This window comes from Coffea eugenioides, chromosome 2 (genome assembly GCF_003713205.1).
Source record: "Coffea eugenioides isolate CCC68of chromosome 2, Ceug_1.0, whole genome shotgun sequence".
In the NCBI taxonomy this organism is placed as follows: Eukaryota; Viridiplantae; Streptophyta; class Magnoliopsida; order Gentianales; family Rubiaceae; genus Coffea; species Coffea eugenioides.
The window spans coordinates 30,763,692-30,786,424 of record NC_040036.1 but is presented as its reverse complement, the minus strand read 5'-3'; the positions used below and the strand labels follow the sequence as shown (position 1 = coordinate 30,786,424).

The 22,733-nt window shown below is 33.8% G+C and overlaps 1 protein-coding gene across 1 annotated transcript; it reads right to left on the bottom strand.

The window, feature by feature from the left end:
* Positions 1 to 1,174: 1,174 nt before the first annotated feature.
* On the bottom strand, positions 1,175 to 7,077 carry LOC113762291 (beta-glucosidase 24-like). Its single transcript, XM_027305676.1, has 13 exons — positions 6,910 to 7,077; positions 6,306 to 6,375; positions 6,108 to 6,166; positions 5,902 to 5,977; positions 5,622 to 5,699; positions 5,229 to 5,316; positions 4,844 to 5,111; positions 4,586 to 4,701; positions 4,174 to 4,391; positions 3,817 to 3,848; positions 3,563 to 3,665; positions 3,386 to 3,488; positions 1,175 to 1,340 (listed from the first exon to the last, which is right to left on the bottom strand). Exons 1-13 carry the CDS (start codon positions 7,075 to 7,077, stop codon positions 1,175 to 1,177), a joined length of 1,545 nt encoding a protein of 514 aa, XP_027161477.1.
* Positions 7,078 to 22,733: the final 15,656 nt, after the last annotated feature.

Sequence of the window (22,733 nt, the reverse complement as noted above, 5' to 3'; positions counted from 1 at the left end):
AATTGGGTTACCCAATTCATTTTTTGATTTACCCATTTATACCTATTTAATTAAATGGATATAAATGAGTTGACTCACTTATACCCATTACCCATTTTACCCAACCCAAACCCGCCCAAGTCACCCATTTTGACACCTCTAATTACAAGTGATGATTACATGTGGCACGAAGTGATGATTACATGTGGCACGTGAAGAGCAAGCCATACGAGGAGCAAGATTCTCGCCATACGAGATTCTGCAACAAAAAAATTGTGGCAGGCGTACTTTTTGTCGTTTAGAAAAAAGTATCACCACTGCTGTGCTTACTTAGCCTGGCAGGATACCGCTTTCTCGAAAAAAAAAAAAAAAAAGCTTAAAGTACCTTTTTTTTTGGCCTGATCCTGAGTTAGCCAGACAGTGTACGCGATTAAAAAAAATTTTCAGGGCTACCGTGCTTAGGCATAGTTCGAGACCAACATTTGCACCACTTTTTTTTTCATTGATATTTTGAGCAATTAGCCATGGGTCTTTTTAAGAAATTAAAGTAAGAATTTTAAAATTTTTTTTTTTTTTGTGTAAGTGAAGGAAAATTTTGCAAAATAGTTGCTTATATTTTTCTCAAACTTTCGAGTGGACAGAAGACTAGACCCTATGATACCAATACAAGATTTGTGAATGTTCACAAAAAGCAAAAGTCAAAATTATGTAGATAAAAAAGTCATCAAAAGGGATGTTGCACTTTGTGTGTACAATGGATGATTGTGGATTTTTTTTGTGATTTGGGTGTTATCCCATATATAGATATTAATCAAACCAGAACAATCGTTTTATGTGTGAAAGGGATGATATTATATTTTTTGAAGCCACAATGGACTTTCTTGTAAGTTGACTTAATCACGGGCTTTCTGCATTTTAGCCTTATATATATATATATATATATATATATATATATATATATTATTTCATCTACCTAAATTAGTTTTGACGATCTTCGTCACATTTTCAATTTAGTTCAAATTACGAGACGTCGGATTATATATTTGGAAATCACGTGAAACTTTTTTGTATATTCACTTAACCACAATTGGCTTTTTCATTTTTAACCCAAACATTGTGCTTCGCATTTTCAAAACAACTACCACATCAAACATCAACAACTTAACTGAATTTGATTGCTAAACTGTTATTTTTATTACTTGAGGAATTGCTTCAACCAATGAGCTGAATGCTTGGGACACCTTTTGAGTCCATTCTTAAAGTCAACATAAATTATCCCAAACTTCTCAGTGAAACCTGCAGTCCATTCGAATGTGTCCAAGAAGGTCCATGCCAAGAATCCTTTTACATCAACTCCCTTCCTGCAAAAAAAAAAAAAAAAGATAAGAAGAAATAGATACGTATTATATTTTCTCTTTGTTTTTCATCTACGGTATTTTGTTGCGCATATTTGAAATAGTTTGTTTGGACAACAAGAATTTGAAATAAAAATTTCAGATTTTATTTTGCTTGCATCATACACATAATTCCCAATCACCTTTTTATCTCACATACATCACATCACAAAAAGTGCTACAGTAACTGAATCAAATAAATCATCCAGATAAATTCTTATCCAAACAAACTAATTAGTACAATAGTTCCATTATAGCTACCGTAAGTTACAGAAGCCTGTAGAAACCGATAGTAGTATATTAGTACTGTATTTTTTTGAAAAAATAAAAGGAAAATAAAAAAGTTAAAGGGCATCAAATAAGACAAGGAAACGACAAAATGGAATTGGTGAAGGCTATTTTAAAGTGCAACCCATCACTTTCGCTATTACCACGATATGACAGATCAGCAAATTGCAATTAACTTTATTGTCTTGTTCAACCATGTACTTTCAATAGGGATTTTGTCGTGTTCAACCAGATTCCCATTTCTTTAAAGCTACTTGTTCAACCAGATTCCCCATTTTGTCTTCTTTCTTTCATGAGCTTTCTGTCATAGTTTTAAGGGATAATTTCAGAAACCTCTCCTGAGATTTCTAACAATTTCACTAAACTCTCATAAAGTTTAAAAAATTACACTTATCTCCTTTAATTTGATAGTTTTAATTACAAAATATTAAAATAATATTGACTTTGTCAATTTTTACCCAAAAATACCCTTGTATAATGAGTTTTAATTTATTTTTCTATACAATTATAAGATTATTTAGTATAATTATAAGGCAAAAGTGTCATATTTTTCATGTCCATGTATACTATTTGATAAACAATTATAATAATAATTTTATTACTATGATATGATACTTTTGATGGTATTTAATTATAGATTTAGATTTATAAGATAGAAAAGAAAATGTTGAAATAATTTATTTAGAGTTTATGAATTTTTCGAGTAGTGAGATTATCATAATTTAATAGTGATTTTGGGCCATTTCTTTTTGATTTATTGTTAATTTTAATATAAAAAAATAGAAAATAAAGATCGGGAAAAATATTGGATTGCATATAAAATTAACTCGTCAAAAAAATAACTAGTTCAACATTTGGTTATAATAAAAACTAGAAGTAAAAACTAGAAGTAATAGTGATATAGTTCCATAGTTTTATTGGCAAAAAATTTAAAAAAAAGGAAAGAGAAGGAAAAAGAATGAAAGAATAATTTTAAAACTCATTCTAAATATAAGCATGCTAAATAAGGGAATTTCATTAAAATATTTAAGAATACAATTGTCATTTTAAATGTAATTTTTTAAATCTCAGGGGAGCTCAGTGAAATTGTTAATATGCACTCCGGGGAGGTTTCTTAAATTATCCCTAGTTTTAATCACTTAAAGTTTCTATTTGGTAAAGGGTATATCAACTATCAAGCCATTTTAGTCTTCAGAATAAGTCTTTATATCAAGCGACAATGTTAATTAATTGGTGCAAACAACATGTATGTAAAAGATTGACTTTCTCCAAAGTTAATTATGAAAAGTTAAACATAGTTCACAAAATCAAGTGTAGCAATTGAAAACAAAGATTAAAGAAACAAACAACGGATTAACCATAAAAGAATACTTAATTACAATCTCAAATCCATTATTGCTCAACACAAGATTTAGAGTCTTCTAAGACTATATGCAATCTCTTAAACAAAAGAAATTATCCGTAACTTTTGTAGGTTATCAATCCGTTAATTAAGAAAAAGAAGATCAAAGCCTTTCTTTTTTCTTTGTTTTTTTGGTGAATGCAACTAAAGTACCAAAATTGACCTGTAGTAGAATTTGAGCAAACTTGATAAAAACATGGAACCTTTGGAACAATTTCAGGGACTTCTTAATTTAGAGATTTAGCCCTTGAAATTTCATGTACACATAGATAAAAAGCTTCTCCAATTAATTCGATCTGCAAAGAAGAAGGAGTGCACTTACTCAATGGCTGCCTTCACTGCCTTGAAATGGCCGATATAAAATTTGATCCTCTTTGTATCACGGATCGCTTGCTCAAGACTATTTATATTGCTTTCATCATACCCTGGTCATTGTGCAAATCAATTTGAGTAAAGCGAATGTAGATGATCAATTTGAGTTATTTGTTCAATTTCTCACCATTCTCAGTAATATAGATTGTTGGATTCTTGTAGTTTTTCTTCACATGGACAAGCAGCTCGGTAAGCCCTTTTGGATAAACATAAAAAAAACCTGCTCCGGTCTACAAATCAACAGAAATTGATTGGGGGGAAAAAAATAAAGATATAGGTTAATTGAGCGTTTGTAGGGGGAAAAAATTAGGACTTTCCTTACTTAAAAAGTTCTCTCTTTGATAATTTTAGCTCATCCAGATATCTAATGAACGAACTTACCGGTGCCCCAATAGGTCTTCCATTCCGTATTCCTGTCAAACAAGAAATATATGGACATTTAGGCATAACCAAATCGAATTGAAGATCTAGTCCCTAATGAAAATCACTTTTGCTCCCTTTGTTTAATTTTTACCACATTTGATCTCTTAATAAATGTTCCTCCCTTCATTCCCCACATCTATATTTTGACGAGTTCGCTTCTTTATGTGTCTCAAACAATACATTTTCCGGACTACTCTAAAGCTGTAAATTTGATGAACATGAGGGACTAAATCTATGAAAGTTGAAAGGTGAGGGCCAAATATTAGAATTGTCCACAATTAGTTATAATCATAATATTAATTCGAGCTATTATACCTGTGAAATTAACTTGCAGGTCGGTCGAATAGCTGATGTTAACACTATTAGCATAGGGGGCATTAAAAACATAACTTGAAGTATAGTAGTTCAATCCCAGGAAGTCTAAGGACCCTTTGATCAACAATTTCTGTTCTTCAGTAAATTTTGGTAAGCGTTTCCCCACAAAGCTACGCATGCTTTTTGGGTAGTCACCAAAAGTGAGTGGATCAAGAAACCTATCAAAACCATAAGACTCGCGTTAAAAATTTGTAGGTTAGTACATCATGCTAGCTAGTAAGATGCTAATTGAAGAGTTCATGTTAATAAATTAATATGGTCTTATATATAATATCAATATTATTAATTTCAATTCTCAAGGGAATAATGATACTAGTTGGGGGAACAAATTAGCACCTAAATTGGTACTCACCATCCAAGGAAAAAGTCTAGGATTCTTTGGGCCGCAAGTGCATCAGCCTTCGAATTGGAGTATGGTATCCACCAATTTGTTATAAGCACTATCCCTATCTGCCCCTTTTGAGATGGCTTCAGAGTAGAATATCCAACTATAAATATTTCATATTTCTCTTTGAAAAACCAAAAAAAAATGTTTTGCTTGTGGAGAAATTATAGTGTAATAAGCATATGAAATACAAACACTAATTAATTAATTAATGATTACAGTTACCTTGTACTTCTCCCTATACAGTTTAGCAGCTGTTGCATGGCAAAGGATTATATGGTGAGCAACCAAATATGGCTCAGTTGAAGAATCCCCAGCAGGGCATCCTTTGTTCAACCATGCCGAACATCTTCCAGGTGCTATAGTGCCTCCAAAGGTGCTGGAATCATAACCACCAACGGAAAAAGACCACGGTTCGTTGAAGGTCAACCAGTGCTTGACCCTATCACCGAATTCTTTAAAACAAAGCTCAGCGAAATCTCGAAAATCATCCCTGCCAATTAAATTACAAAGGATGTTAATGAATTTTAACTCCGTAGAATATATATTATTAAGCTTATCTATTTGTAAATTTCTTTGTTTATTAAAAAAAAAAAGAATCTTGACTCACACAATATTAATATTTAGAAAACCACCATATTCATCATCTAGGGCTTGTGGAGGATCCCAATGAGACAGTGTCACAAAAGGTGTTACGCCTGTTTTAACACAAAATTTAAAACAAAATCAATGGCATCAGTAAATGAAGAAAGAAAGAAAGGGAAGGGCTATTAATTTTTTAGTTTGTATACACTAACAGCGTTTACACTATCAAGGTTTGATGGATGACACATGAGCAAATTTTGAATTTCAAAATTTACACATGTGTCATATATCTAATGGTGATAATGTTTACACTGACAGTGTATGTAAAATTAATTCTTTTTTTTTTAATATCGTCTTCGCTATGTTCCCTTTGATAGTAAGAGAATAAGAGATTTCATTTTTGAGAAAGCAACTTAACCCTTTGATATTAACTCATTGATGAGGTTGTTGTAAAAGGCAATGCCTTGCTTGTTCACTCCTTTACTCAGCTTCCCATCTGAAATTAAGAAGCGTGGTAAGCATACATATTATCAAAAAACTGATTAAGAAAATCATTTACTATTGCACATATATGCTGCTAGCCAAACATATAGTAAATATGAATAGAAAGAAATCTGATGAATAACTACTATAACTTGATATCTGACAGAAAATTATTATCACTTTGACTAATACATAAAAAAAAAAAAACATCTTACGAGGCAAAACTCTGGGCCACGAGACGGTAAACCTGAAACCAGTTATGCCTATGTAGTTCATTAGTTGTACGTCTTCCTGCATGTGACATTGTCAGCATAAATCATACGCAGTGAGGATTCCAAAATTTTGCATTTAATTGCCTGTGATATTTTAACAATCGAATATAGCCCATTGATCTGATGCATTAATTATTGTATACCCAGACCTTGTAACGATGATAAAAATCATCGGCCACATCTCCATTGCTGCGATCTCTTATTCTCTCTGCAGCAAGCACAAGTGGTATGTGATCATAAATGTGATTGAAAACTTTGTCATTCTTTTAATATCATTGGAATTTTGGGTTCTTTTTGGTTATTTTTCTGAGTTGTAGAATTGTTATTGAGAGAGAGAGAAGAGAGACCTGGATATTTGTGGATATAAGTATCGCATATACTCGGTCCTTTTCCATCTTCGAATGCTGCTCCTTCGTACTGCAGGCCATAACTTAAAGACTTGAGTATATATTTCAGCTAAGAATGTAGCATTTCGGTAGAGATGAAAACCCTGGAAGAAGTTTCTCTTCATCTATATGTGTTCAATGCCTATCAAACTGATCATATTCCCTAATGGTTGTATATAATTTAACCATCATGGCTTCTGTCATTGACGTTGCCAATGTGTTTCCAATGTGTGACTGAAACTGCAAACTGTCCATGATTCTTCCAAATTGACTAGCTACAAGATTATGTTTTTCCTAAAATGAGAGGGTCTAATTAGGATCATATCCCAAATATTAGCGACCAAAATTGTATTTTTTTTTCTGAGTGTGAAATAGTAGACAAAACTGTACAACAGAATTAGGAGTGTATATAATTACCCTTGTCCATTGTTTAATGATACATGGCTGCTAATGTTCATCAATAAAATGATGGTTAAAGCTAGAAATTAAGTTCAAGGAATTTTGAGGGATTAGAAAGACACTGCTGAAAGATTAGAAAAAGAAAAAAAATTGGAAGATGGCTTACCTGATAGGCAGAAGAAGAAGCACCAAATATAAAATTAGGTGGAAAACTACTGCGGTTGAATGGAATGGTTACATTATGACTTGGTTCCTGCGCAGCAGAAAGCTCTCTAAAGAACAAGAAATTGGCCAAGATTAGGAGGCCAAGCCAAAGAGAAACTTGAAATGCCATAGCTCAGTATTGGCAAGATTTATTTTGTAAATCCTTTAAATAGAGCGCAAAGCAATCTCACATGCTTGTCTACATTTTAAAGCAATTTCAGTAGAATAATTGTGCACTTATCTGCTCAGTTGGCAGTTGGGTGCTTTCACATGCCAGAAGTATGCAAAAATTTGCAATCAAGTAAAACATTGATTATTCTCGTTACAGTTTGTCTAACGGGTGCCCTTTGAGCATTTGTTAAGATATATTTTATATATTATATTTTTAAAATTATAAGATTAATTAGAAAAAATAAATAAATACAAGAGAGGGTAGGTAAAAATAAATAAGGAAAGTATATAAATATAAAAGATAATAATAATCATTAGTATATGTATATATATGGCTAGTTTTTGGACGGTGGAATGTCCCATCTTTAAGTTATTTTGTTCCGCATATCAATTGCATACTTATTTGGAAAGACTTTTCCGATATGGTAGCGTATCTTGCTATATGATATTTTCGAATTATACAAAGCAAAAAATCTACAGATTGAGGTAAGTAAATCCACTTATTTAGTCAGTCAATCAAACTAATTGTATAGCATGCCAAACATCAACTTTACTTTACTGATCTCTTCTGAAAAAGAGATATTACTGATTCTAGATGAAATTTCTAATTAAAAATTTGCCAACTTGCATTTGGTCAGAGCACTTTATTTTTCTTTGAGATCAGTATTTACTCAAATTTGATTTCATTTAATTTCAATAGTTCTCAATTCATTGTTTAGTTTACGTGTGAAACAACTACATATACAATACAATGATGAAATATACCTATATACGTTTCCAATCTTAGCAAGTTTTCTTGTTCCAATAAACAATTTTTATCAATTAGTAGTACTGCTATAACGGAGGAAGGCTCCATCGGAGAATTGCAAGTGAATCACGCGGACAAGTAGGAACCTAGCCGTGATCGGGAGTCATAAAGCTTCCGAGTCTGAAATGGAAGGTGGCTTATTGATAGCCAAACAAACTAATTCATTACATGTCAAACATAACATTTATTTTAGTAAACTAATATAAGAGAAAAAATTGATTGTATATGAAATTTCTACTTAATAAAATTCGATTTTCTAACAAGTGCGTAATGGGCACTCATTAATGTATCTAAATCACACTAACATACCATGTAAATGCACACATTACTAAATATTATTCTCTCTTGTATTTATACACTTTTTCTAGTTAACTTTATTTTTTAAAAAAATTTCACACCTGAATTACATTTTAATGATTGCTCTGTCCTCATTTGACAGACCCTTAAAAGTTTTCAAGTTGTATTTGGTTAAATTTTTTATTTTGGAGGCAAAAAATCACTCAAAGTTAATTATATCCAATTTTTAAAATTCTGAAATAACTTTCTAGCTTACACGTGAATCACCTGCACAATCAGTGATCAGATATACCTATCAATTGAAGTCATTAATGCATTTTAAAGCTTAGCAAGGTTTCTTGTTCCAATAGTCTATTTTTATCAATTAATTCTATTTGCTGCAGTAGAGGATGGCTTCATTGGCAAATACATGTGAATCATGCGAATTACGGAAGAAGGTAGACGTGACATGGAGTCATAAACCTTCTTGTAGTTATTTTTTTTTCCTGTTAAAACATGCACTGAATCATTAATAGAGATTTGCTGAAGAGACAGCCGAAGGGATTTAGCTCTTGATATATATGCAACAAATTCTGCCTTTTTGATGGGTATAAAGTGTAGCACATTCACGTGTAAATTGTTAGCTAAGGGTGATTTTTGAGCTCTACTTGAATAGAAACTACTTAATTTTGATCATATGTTATTCTAACAGGTGAATAGCTTAATTTGAGAGAAAATGAACCAATCTTGATAAGATGTATTGAGTGAAGGAGCGACAGAGCAAGAAGAAATGAAGAAGAAACGAAGGCTGCTGATTTATTGAAGATCCGTGGATGGATCCTTGTGGATTCATGCGCGCATCCATGTCTGTTGTCGAAGTTAATGTTGGACACTGCAACGGTGTTTGTCTACAGTAATCAATGACCCGCGCTGGACTTATCATTGGAATTAGCGCCACACTTTGCGCAAACTCATTTTTCTTCAGTTTTAAGAATCCTATTCTTTCGGGGATTCAACTGGGACTTTAGTAAACTATGCATAGTACTTAGGACATTTTTAAGAGGAAACACTTGTCTACCATTAGTTTTAGGGCTTGCTTTAGAGATTCAAGATTCAAACTTAGAGATCAAGGCATGGGATTTAGAGATGCCGTCAATTGAGAAATTCTATTCTAAGTTTTGTATTATCTAATCTTGAATTCTTGTTTACTCTTACAATTATGATGAACTAATTTATATCCAGGGTTAGAATTTTGTGAAAGAGTATTGATTATTTATTTTAGTTAAATAATTGATGTTGCCTTGATTTATCTGATTTGATATAATTACAAGTTTGTGTTTGGTCACCATAGATATGCACTTAAGCCTTCTACTAAACTGAGAAGGGATATATAACCATGTACTAGTCTAATCATGAAAGTAGGTTAGAATTTGTATGACATAATTATATGACCTTAGATCTTAAAGGGTTCAATTAAATACTTGTAATCTTAAGAGAGATGTGAAATATATTTGGGCATAATTTAGATATATTTAGAGATAATCTAAAATACCTTTGTGAGATACGTTCTCGGCATGATAAGAAAATAACTAGATAATTAACTCAAAATCTAAATAAAAATTTGAACCTTAATCTGTTGCCAACTGTTTTCTCAACTTTATTTAATTTGCGCTGATTATTTATTTATATTTTTTAGTTATATATTAAAACCTCTTTGAATTTGAGTTTTATTATTTTCTGGAATAAGTAAATTTGAGAAAATTGACTCGTCCCATGGGTTCGACCCTAGAATACTTCAAGTGAATTATTATTATGATTGACTCTACGCACTTGTAGAAATAGTCGATCATGTTTTTGGTGCTATTGCCGAGACGACGCTTAATTTTTCTACTTTAGTTATTTTTATTTTTTCATTTTTAGTTCTTTACTTTTATTTTTGATTTTTTTTGCTTTGGTACCTAGTTGATAACACTGTTCCAACACCGTGGCTGGGTGTTTGATTCTGAAGTTGAGAAAACTGCAAAGCATTTGAGGAAACAAACTCATTTGTAGAAATAAGCTTTGTAGCAATTGTCACTTGGGATTCTTGTTACCGTAGGGTTCAGTGAACCGGGTAGTTCAGACAAATCCGAAATGGCAAAAAAGAATAGGAATAATGGTAGTAATCAACAGCAAGTAGTGCCACTACCTATTAGATTTTGTTTCAGGGAAATCCAACGTTCTGTGATAGTAGCATCTCCTCATTGCATTCGCCTGAGTGATAGGATGAGGAACTATGAGCTAAAAATGGTTCATTTTAACATGCTGCTTGTCATCAATGGCTTGGTTAATAAGGATCCACTCTTTCATCAGGGAATTTTACTTGGTGGTCCAAACCTTCGTTTTGAATGGCGTTTTAGAGGTAATTTAAGGATATTGTGCTTTCCATATTGTCTCAAAGATCGTGCAAAGTCTTGACTATTTAATCTACTTGAAGGCTGTTCGAGAACATATGAAGATGTTCACAACAATTTTATGACCAATTGTTATTCATCTCAGAAGACCATCAATTTAAAGAATAAGATTCGCACATTAAAGAATAAGATTCGCACATTAAAGAATAAGATTTGCACATTTTCACGGATAGAAGAAAAGTCAATGCAAGGAGCCTGGGAGCATTTCAAACTATTACTTGACCGGTGCACCCCCCTTCTTACACCAATACTCTCTGACCTAGCAAGTGTCATTTTCTATAATTGGTTGACTTTAACAACTCAAAATGTGGTGGATATAGCAGCTGGAGATTACATTGGAGACAAGACCCTGAAACAAAAGGAAATTCGGGGCAAGAGAGTGGATATCTATGAGTTGTTATATAATAACTCTCAACATATACTTGGCCTTTTTCCATCTTCAAATCTTGTTCTTTCGTACTGCAAGGAATAGCTTAAAGGCATGAGTATTTAAGGTAGGGATACAGCAATTTGAGTGCTTATTCTATAATAAACTCTTGGAGTCTAAATTAGCCTGAAATGTCCAAACTCAACTTGCTAGTGGAAGCAAAATCAAGAACATATATATGAATCATATACCTAATATGTACAAATTAAAAATTAAATATGGCGAAGCCCCATCAAAGAACTTAACGTGATAAAACTTTTAGTGTGAAGTGTTACACAAAACTAGTTTGGCAAGTTGACACGTAAAAAATTGACATACGCATGCGCAATTGCTATCTTTTTACTGTGCTGTGGAAATTTTCTTTTTTACTGTTAATCTGATGTCTACATTATTATTATTATTATTAGTATTTGCATGTACAAAAACAAAATGATTGTTCACACAAGGGATTAGATTCATGCGTTGGAGGGTTTACAACGACATTGGCAAGATACTACCAACAATGTGGAAGGTAGCATACCTGATAGGCAGAAGAAGCAGTACCAAATATAAAATTTGGTGGAAAACTACTACTATTGAAGTGAACAGTTATATTATGAATTAGTGCTTGTGCATCAGAAAGCTCTCTAAAGAACAAATAAATTCAGCAAGACTAAGAGTCCGGGAGAAAGAGAAACTTACTGTCAAGATTTCCTTTGTTAATCCTTTAAATAGAATGTGAAGCAATTACACAGGCATGTCTAAGCTATTTTAGTAGAACATTTAATTGAGTACTTACCTGCCTAGAGGTTAGCTGGTTGCTATCACGAATTAAATTCATCAAATGATGGCAGAAGTACGCTAAAGATTACGATCAAGTATAGATTATTCTCATTAATATGCTGAGAAGAATACTATTTTAATAGCTTATTATTTGGTTTAGATGGATGGTTGTTGTTACACGTATTAATGGCGGATTTATCTGACCAAAAATTTTACTGGTGTGTATAATGCAATATGAACACGAATCAGACAATAAGAAATCTACAAATTGAGGTAAACCAAATCAACTTATGTAGCCAAACAAATTTATAGTATTACATGTCAAACGTCAAAATCTACTTTTTTTTTTTTTAATTCGTAAGCTAAATTTACTTGAATTAAACTGATATCTTCTCACAAAGAAAAGTAGTTGATGATACTCATTCACCATTAAAGGTAGTATATGCAGAAGCTAGCATTGGTTAAGTTCTTGTGATTTACTTGCAACAAAACTAAGTTACTAAGCTACTAAGCTAGAACTAGTAAGGAAAAATTCAGTAAAAGCTAGAGTGCCGGATTACATCATGTATTAAAAAATAAGAACAGATCAGTGTTTTCATGCCAGTCCAAAGAAATGATGAATGGAGAAACTCAAGAGTCCAAGACAGAAGGAGAGACCTGGATGCTGGTGGCTTCATACATCCCATATACTTGGCCCTTTTTCCATCTTCAAATGCCGCCCGTTCATAATAACAAAAGAGCATTACACATTTAGCAATATATGACAATTGTACTAAGCACCATTTTTTGAGCCTAAATTAATTCCGCAAAATGATTGTATATTTGACTAGCTGGTACGTTATATCTCCATTTACGATTCTCTTTCGAGTAAGGTTGTTACTAGATTGTTATGTCCCTTTGGTTTTATAACCATGTTTATCAACCTCAATAACTTTGGTCCTTTTGGGTTAATATTAAGGAATATTCTTTTCCATCCTGCCAGTGCAGAAATCTTTGCACGCTAGTAAGTATGGGTGCATGACATATTATTTTATGTTCAATCCAAATTATTTTGTTGTTGACTTTGTGGTGCAAATATTTTTTGCGTGGAAAATGCTGCCAAATACCAAAAAAATGCACTAGTTATATCAGTCATCAATTACAAAAGCATTTGCCAGAAATTGCAAAAAATTGGCTGCAGTACCCGATAGGCAGAAAGCAGAGCACCAAATATGAACTTTGGTGGGAAAAGAGTGCGATTGAATGGAACCGATACTTTGAATGGATTTTCTAACAAGTGCCTATAAATATGCACTATCCGTATTAGATTGCTAGGTTCCAATTCAAGAACGTTTTCTTTCTATTATACGAACGGTGAGATTTTGTTCAATTCACTCAAATGATAAAACTAATTCTGGAAATCTAATTTTAGTGAAGACAAAAATGCGACACGTTATATAGTTCCCTTGAAAAATTGGCACGGATTTTAGTGATCCTGTAGCTTCTTCTTGTTTTTTACCACAACGCGATAGTTAACCAAGTAAATTGTCTTTTTTATTCTTTTTAAAGTGTGAGCAAAAGTATTCGAAATTGGGATTTCTCACATATACTCCATTCTCCCGTATCATCAAACCTATCTTTCCCTCATGTAAATTGTCTTAATACGTTATTCAAAAAAAATTTTCAACATTAGGTAGTAAATAGCACTTGTCAAAAATGTTTAATGACTTCGAGGATAAAGGGCCCACACAAAAAGAAAAGAAAATAGAAAATCGAATTCTCGACTTTGAAGTGCTTGGTTATGGAAAGGAATTGTTGGGTGTGGGCCAGCCCATTTGTGGGCCAACCCATAAATAACACTTGAGGGTTTCTCAAGTTGATGAGAGCAAGCGGCAGCCGCAGAGTGTTTTTTTCTTTTCTTCGGTCTTCATGTGAGAAAAAGTGACAGCCGCCACTTTGAGAGAAAAACGAAGAGAGAGAAAGAGCTAAAGAGAGAGAAACTTTAAGGTCTTGATTGGAAGGTGATTCGAAACCCGATTGAGACGAAATTTTACACACGCGATCCTCTCGTCAAGTTCTACTCATCTACCGGTTCAGATTTCAGATTTCCTCTTCGTTTGGTAACATCTTTTCAAACTCACTTCTTTGACAGTTATAGCTTTTGGGGGTGATTTTGTAGCAACTGTGCTTGGTTGGTGGTGGTGATATTATTGTCATCCGAATATTACGGATAGATCTGTGTATTTCCATTATTGTGATAGTGGAGATTTTGATTGGACTAGGTCCCGTGGTTTTTCTCAATTTGGATTTTTCACGTAAAAATCTTGGTGTCCTGTGCCTTTTAATTTTCCTGCATTTTATTATCACTGTTGGTATTATTACTTGGTGATTTGTCTTGTTCCTAATTTTAACTGGTATTTGGGAGAAGAGAAATTTGTCCTGATTTAATTCTGATATTTTGTGCCTGTACTGGTACCCCTTTCCCAACAAGTGGTATCAGAGCAGTCAGGTTAGCCTGCTCATTTGTACTGGTTAAAAAATGGATGATTCGGATAGTGGTTGCATGATAAAATTGAATGCCACTAATTATTTAATTTGAAAATCTAGAATGGAAGACTACTTGTATTGTAGAGATTTGTTTGAACCTGTTCTAGGGGATAAATGTAGACCAAGTGACATGAGTGATGAAAAATGGGCTAATATGCATAGGAAAACTGTTGGTAATATTAGAAAATGGATTGGCCAAAATATTTTTCAACATTTTGCTAATGACACCAGAGCTGATATATTATGAAAAAAGCTTGAGAGTATGTATGAAAAAAAGACAAGTTTGAACAAGACTAGTTGTCTGAAGCAGATTACTCGAATGAGATATAAGGATGGGGAAGATATGACTGAACACTTGAGAAATTTTCAGGGATTGATAAACCAGACAACTACATTAAATTTGAATCTGGATGATGAAGTGCAGGCTTTATTATTATTCAGTTCACTACCGGATAGTTGAAAAATCATGGTGGTCTCCATCAGTAATTCAACTCTGAATGGTGTGTTGACCATGGCTATTGCAAAAGAGGCCGTGATGAATGAAGAGTTCAGGAGGAAGGAACAAGGAATTGTCTATGAGATTCAGACCCTGGTGACAGAAAAGAAAGAAAGAAGAGGAAGAAGCAAAAATAGAGATCCCCACAATAGGAATGACAAATCCAGAGGCAGGTCTGAGTCACGAAAAAATGTTGCTTGCTATTATTGTAAAAGGAATGGGCATTATATGAAGGAATGCAGAATCCTAAAACGGGATCAGGATGAGAAAAAGGGTAAGGCGAAAGAAAAAGATGATGAGGACACTACAGCAGTTGTGGTAGCTCATGATGATATGTTTGTGTTCTGTGACGATGGTCAGGTGAATATTATTCATTATGATAGTGATTGGGTAGTTCATTCGGGTGCATCCTATCATGTTATTCCTCACAGGTATTTCTTCTCAACCTACACCGAAGGAGATTTTGAATATATTATGATGAGAAATGAGGTTTCATGCAAAGTTGTTGGCATGGGAGACATATATTTGGATACAGATACCGGGTGCCACTGATATTAAAAAATGCTCGACATGTCCCTGATATTCGCCTTAATCTTATTTCTACAGGAAAACTTGACGATGAGGGTTACCATAGTTTGTAAGGTGGAGGCAAATGGAAACTCAGCAAAGGAAATCTCGTTATTGTTAGAGGAAAGAAGCAGAATACTCTCTACTTGATACAAGCCAAGTTGGGGAAGGGAGAAGTCAATGCAGTTCGTGATTCATCAATTGACCTTTGATATAGACGACTTGGGCACATGGGTGAAAAAGGAATCCAGACACTTGTTCGCAAACAACTCCTACCTGAAATTAGAGGTAATGTACTTAAATCTTGTGTTGACTGCATTTATGGGAAACAACACAGAGTTGTTTTTAAAATTTTTCTTCCATTTAGAAAATTGAATCCATTAGAATTGGTGCACACTGATGTTTGCTATATGAAAGATAAGTCTCTTGGTGATGCTGTTTATTTTGTAACTTTTATTGATAACTTTGCTAGAAAGGTTTGATGTTTTGCTTTAAAATCCAAAGATCAGGTTTTGGATGTATTTAAAGATTTTCATAGCAAAATTGAAAGAGAGACTGGTAAGCAGTTAAAGTGTATTCGTGCTGATAATGGTAGTGAGTACAGAGGATCATTTGAAATCTATTATAAGTCCCATGGAATTAGATTGGAGAAAACTGTACCAAAAACTCCTCAAGAGAATGGAGTAGCAGAGAGGATGAACATATCTATCATTAAGCGGGTCAGATGTATGCTCTCTAATGCTAAACTGCCAAAACCCTTTTGGGGTGAGGCAATGAGGACTGCAGTTGATTTGATAAATCTTTCTCCATCAGTTCCTCTAGATGGTAATATCCCAGAGAGGGTATGGACGGGAAAAGATGTGTCCTTTAAACACTTGAAAGTTTTTGGTTGCCGGACATTTGTTCATATCCCCAAAGATAAAAGGTCAAAATTTGATGTAAAATCAAATAGTGCATTTTTTTGGGTTATGGATATGAATATTTTGGTTATAGGCTGTATGATCCTATTGAGAAGAAGGTGATCAGGAGTAGAGATGTTGTCTTCTTTGAAGATCAAACCATTGAAGATATTGATAAAGGTGACAACTCAAAATTCTCAGGTGACATTCCTGCTAGGTCAAATTCAGATCTAGATCCAATTCCAGTACTTGTTGATTTTAATCAAGGGGGAGCTGAGACAGAGCAGAGAGAGGATGTTAATGACGGTGATAATCCTACTACTGATGAATCTGAGCATGAGGCACCACCTACTCCACCACCGCTACCACAAGATGAGGTTAGGAGATCTACCAAAAAGAGGAGACCTTCTAGCAGATATAATCCTCATGAATATGTGTTGTTGACAGATGGAGGAGAGCCAGAGTCCTACGGTGAGGCTCTGGAGCATGAGAATAAAAAAGATTGGTTGCCAACCATGCAAGAGGAGATGACGTCCATGCATGAGAATCACACTTATGGGTTAGTGAAACTGCCTAAGGGCAAGAGAGCTCTGAAGAACAAATGGGTCTACAGGTTGAAAATTCAGGAGTACAGCTCACAACCAAAGTACAAAGTAAGATTGGTTGTGAAGAGATTTAGTCAAAAGAAGGGTGCAGATTTTGAAGAAATCTTCTCTCCTGTGGTAAAAATGTCATCAATTCGAGTTGTTCTTGGTATTGCAGCTACTTTGAATTTAGAGATCGAACAACTTGATGTGAAGACAGCCTTCCTGCATGGTGACTTGGAAGAGGAGATCTACATGGAGCAACCGGAGGGGTTCAAAGAAAGTGGTAAGGAAAATCTTATATGTCGTCTCAAGAAGAGTTTGTATGAGTTGAAACAAGCATCGAGACAGTGGTATAAGAAGTTTGACTCCTTCATGACAGACCATAAGTACCAAAGGACTATATCTGATCACTGTATTTATGTGAAAATTTTTTCAGATGGTTATTTTGTTATTCTCTTGCTATATATTGATGACATGTTGATTGTTGGTCGTGATACTATAAAAATTGACAGGTTGAAAAAGGAGTTAAGTAAATTCTTTGCAATGAAAGATTTGGGTCCGGTTAGACAAATATTGGGATTGAAAATCTCACGAGACAGGCAAAATGAGAAGTTTTGGTTGTCTTAAGAAAAATACATTGAAAAAGTTCTCAACAGGTTTAACATGAGCAATGCTAAGGAAGTCTCAACTCCACTTGCAGGTCACTTTAAATTGAATATCAAACAGTGTCCTACAAGTGAGAAAGATAAAGAAGACATGAAGAAAGTTCCTTATGCTTCGGCCGTTGGTAGCTTGATGTATGCTATGGTTTGCACCAGACTAGATATTGCTTATACAGTTGAAGGAGTCAGTCGGTATCTCTCTAATCCCAGTAAGGAGCATTGGAATGCTGTAAAATGGATTCTCAGGTATCTCAAGGGAACTTCTAGATTGAGTCTATGTTTCGACAATGGTAAAACTATGCTAGATGGATACACTGATGCAGATATGACAGGTGATCTTGATAACAGGAAGTCCACATCTAGGTATTTGATGATTTTTGCAGGGGGAGCAGTGTCATGGCAAAGTAAGTTATAAAAATGTATCGCCCTTTCTAATACGGAGGCAGAGTATATTGCAACCACTGAAGCATGCAAGGAAACTCTTTGGTTGCGAAAATTCCTTCAAGAGTTGGGTATGAAACAAGAGAAGTATAGTCTTTATTGTGACAGTTAGAATGCTATTCATTTGTGTAAGAACTCTACATTTCACTCTCGGTCCAAACACATTGATGTGAGATATCATTGGATTCGGGAAGTACTGGATTTTAAGTTGTTGACACTTGAGAAGGTGCATACAGATGACAATGGTGTTGACATGTTTACCAAGGCATTGCCTAAGGAGAAATTTTTATTTTGCAGACAAGAAGCAGGGTTGGTGGAACCTTCCAAATGAACTGGAGGGGGAGATTGTTGGGTGTGGGCCAGCCCATTTGTAGGCCAACCCATAAATAACACTTGAGGGTTTCTCAAGTTGATGAGAGCAAGCGGCAGCCACAGAGTATATTTTTCTTTTCTTCGGTCTTCATGTGAGAAAAAGTGACAGCCGCCACTTTGAGAGAAAAATGAAGAGAGAGAAAAAGTTAGATAGAGAGAAACTTTAAGGTCTTGATTGGAAGATGATTCGAAACCCGATTGAGACGAAATTTTACACACGCGATCCTCTCGTCAAGTTCTACTCATCTACCGGTTCAGATTTCAGATTTTCTCTTCGTTTGATAATATCTTTCCAAACTCACTTCTTTGACAGTTATAACTTTTGGGGGTGATTTTGTAGTAACTGTGCTTGATTGGTGGTGGTGATATTATTGTCATCCGAATATTACGGATAGACCTGTGTATTTCCATTATTGTGATAGTAGAGATTTTGACTGGACTAGGTCCTGTGATTTTCCCAATTTGGGATTTTTCACGTAAAAATCTTGGTGTCCGTGCCTTTTAATTTTTCTGCATTTTATTATCACTGATGGTATTATTACTTGGTGATTTGACTTGTTCCTGTTTTTAACTGGTGCTTGAGGGAAGAGAAATTTGTCTTGGACTAACTCTGATATTTTGTGCTTGTACTGGTACCCCTTTTCCAACAGGAATAATAGAAGGTGATACATGTGGACAAATTTAAAATTCTCAATAGCTACTGACACATAGGTTAAGCATTGCATATGGGATCAAACCATCGAGTGAATGAGGACTACCATTTTTATCCTCCAACCGTATTGGCAGAATTGAAAGAGAAATTGAATTTAAATGTTCTTAGTTTGAGATGAAAACATATGTCTTACAAGGCAAAACTCTTGACCATGAGATGGAAAATCTAAAACCGTTCGATCCTTCATACTTCATTAGGTGTACATCCACTTGCAAGAAGTAACTGTAATATTTTTATCTGAGATGAAAAATAAGCATAAAACTAATTGAGCTTGTTTGAATAAAAGTATCTTTGGGTTTGGCTCCGAAAAAGGAAAGAAGCTGCAAAATAAAAATTCAAATTTGTTTTATTAAACAGACAAGTTTAAACATTTGAATGTTTGACTCGATTAAACTACTTGACAGTACAACGATTTTCTCTAATTGAATTAAAGAATACATCAAATCAAACCTTGTAACGATGATAAAAATCATCTGCTACATCTCCATTGCTATGATCTAATATAAACTCTGCAGTAAGAATTAAAGAACCATGTCATTGAAAGCTTGAAAATTTAGTCATTCATGTCATTAAGTGCTTGAAAATTTTGTCATTCTTTTTAATCCATTTTTCCAAATTAAAAAAAAATGGTGTTGAACAAGTTAATTAATTGCAAAAGCTAAAACTTTTTAGCGGTTGAAAATCACAAATTTATCTGCAATGTATTGCTCAGGGCTGATGTTTCTGTCAAAGTTTAGTTGCAAAACTGTTACAGGGTTACAAGTGACAATGTCAAATAAAAATCAAAATATCCGAAAGGGTGATATAGACCTGGGTGTTTGTGGGCGAAGACATTCCATACACTTGGCCCCTTTCCGTCTTCGAATGCTGCCTCTTCATACTACAAATAGCACAAAAGCATGACACCAAATAAAGATAAAGAGAACTCGATTGTGGCACAGATGAAGCTATAAATCACACGTGAAGCGTTTCACCAATTAAACTATATTCTATTATATACGGATTTGCTTGTCTAACTTACTACTATTTTGCAGACTATCGAGGGTAGAATCGAAAATTTATTGGGACAGTGAAAATAAACATTGTCAAATAATTGTTGCTTCCCAAATTTACATAAGTTATTGGTGGCATTAATTTTTGCACCGGGATTGCTGAAATAATGTGGAAAGGCCACCCAATTAGAGCTTAGAAATTTCTCAAGTATTAAATTTCTGAAAAAATAGGACAACTTTGAGTGTGAATGTGGGATGATAAAATGTATGTACCATTAAAAAAAATTTGCTTTCTAAAACAATCCACAGAAAACTGTGTTTTACCTGATAGGCAGCAAAAGCAGCACCAAATATGAAATCAGGTGAGAAAAGAGTGCGGTTGAATGGCATAGATATATTAGAAGTTGGTGCCTGGGCAACACCAAACTCACTGAAGATTAACAAATTGACCAAGATTAATAAGACTCCTAACAAAAGAGATCCTTCGACTGCCATGGTTCTCATTATAATCAAGATTCGTTTGGCCAATCCTTTAAATAGAGTGCCGAGCAAGAAGATAACGAGCATGTAACGTGTACGTTTTTCCCATTCCATCGGATAAGATTTTTATTGATATTGTAAGCCTTATATGTCGGGCTATTTAATCAATATGTGCCCAGTTGAGATCATTTCCATGCACAGAAATAATTTGGCTCTTGTTCAGTTACCTTGTTACAATCACTTCTTGGTTCATGAAGTGATGTTAAAAGCATTTGCTTTTAGTAAGATATACATTGCTTCATTTCTCGAGTGAAGGTCATATTTTGCACTCTTGTGGCTTATTTCTTGGGGAAATGTGTTTTGGTATTTGTTCCTCAATGTTTTGAATTATGTCAATGCATTCCCTTCACATGAAGAGGTAAAAGTCATGAATGTATTAGATGCCCAAGATAATAATTGGCTTAACTTCTAGAATGTAACTAATTTAATGGCACGGAGACACAACCGTCCCGATTGTTAATCATCTAAAATGTCACAACAAGGTATTAAAGTATAAATTTTAAATGTAAGATTTAAACAACACCTACGTAATTCTGACACAACAAATTTAAATTTTTCATGACTTGTCAAATTAATGTGATTAAGAAAAAACTTACTTTTTACGACATGAAATTGGTGGATATAGCAATGAGTTAGTTTTGAATCATACAATGTATGATTTTAAGTCACAAATAATATAACTAACATTCATTTTCAAGTTAAAATTGATTTTGTGACTTGTAAATGACGATCACGATTTATGTAGTCACAATTGATCTTTCAAATCACAAGATCATTTATGACTATATAAACAGTGACTCTCATCTACAACTCAAAAATTAATTGTGATTCATGAATGAATGTCGATCTTTCAAATCACAAGATGAATTATGACTATGTAAATATTAACTCTCATTTTCAAATAAAAAATCAATTGTGACTCATAAATGAATGTCGCTTCCATTAGTTGTGATTTAAAAATCATACTTTTTGTGACTATCATCTGTTTTACATAATAAAAAGTAAACTTTTTCTGACTTGTAACTATTTGATAAGTCATGAAAAGTATAAATTTCTTGTAGTGGTGTATGCGTCAACATCAGAAGTAGCATTTCAAGTGAAACTAGAGTTGATATATGATGTCACAAATGAACAAAAACTTGTTAAGAACGTGACAAGACAAATATTAAAATGTAGATAGCCAAATCTTGCACAAAAACGTAAATCAAAAGAAAATGTTTTCGACCGAATTTGATTGTTTTGTCGGTAGGGAAGGATGTGTCGCACATCACTTCATTTTCTGCTATTTTGGCGCATGAATTTTATCGTATAGTGAATAGGGTGTGATTAATTTTGGGTCATGGTAGCTTGTGACCGCAGTTGGTGGTTGGTAGAACTAGAGATATGTGATATATCAAAATTTCTCAACTTAAATGAGATAGGAACTACAAATATCAGGGACCAATACATTTTTCCCATCAATACTACAACAATTTATTAATTAACAAAAGGAAAAAGATGGAAATAAAAAGCTACAACAGCATTAATGAGTCAAATCTTCATAAATAATTACCTCATTAATAGCAATTAATGAAACTGTATAAAAAAAAACCCTTGCTTTCTTTCTAGGGCTTTCTTTAGTTAGTCTTGTAGCAGCCAAAATTAAAAGAGTCAAGTATTTGTGAAGCTGATAAGTGAATATTTAACGTACATTTTGTACAAGTTTGGTATGATCTTTTGTTATGTTTTGAGAAGATTAAAGTCATATTTGAACTCTTTTTGGTGCAAATTACTTAAGTGTCGTTTGAGTAATCAAAACTTGTTAAATGAGTGGATTAATGCTTTAATCTTGATATTTTGAAGGATATTGATATGTGAACTTCATGTACGAGATAAAAAAACAGCAAGGATCATTTGGAGGATAAAGTACAAAAGAAATTAGGGTCAAAAATGAAGAAAAAAAAGGAAGGAATTGAAAATTTGGAAATTGATAAAAGGGATCCAAGCTCGGATCCGTGCGCAACAAGAGGATCCGAGCCCTCGTCTGTACTTCTGGATTAGTGGATCCGAGGTCAGTCGATCCGAGCTCGGATTCATGTGAAAAAGGCCTCGGATC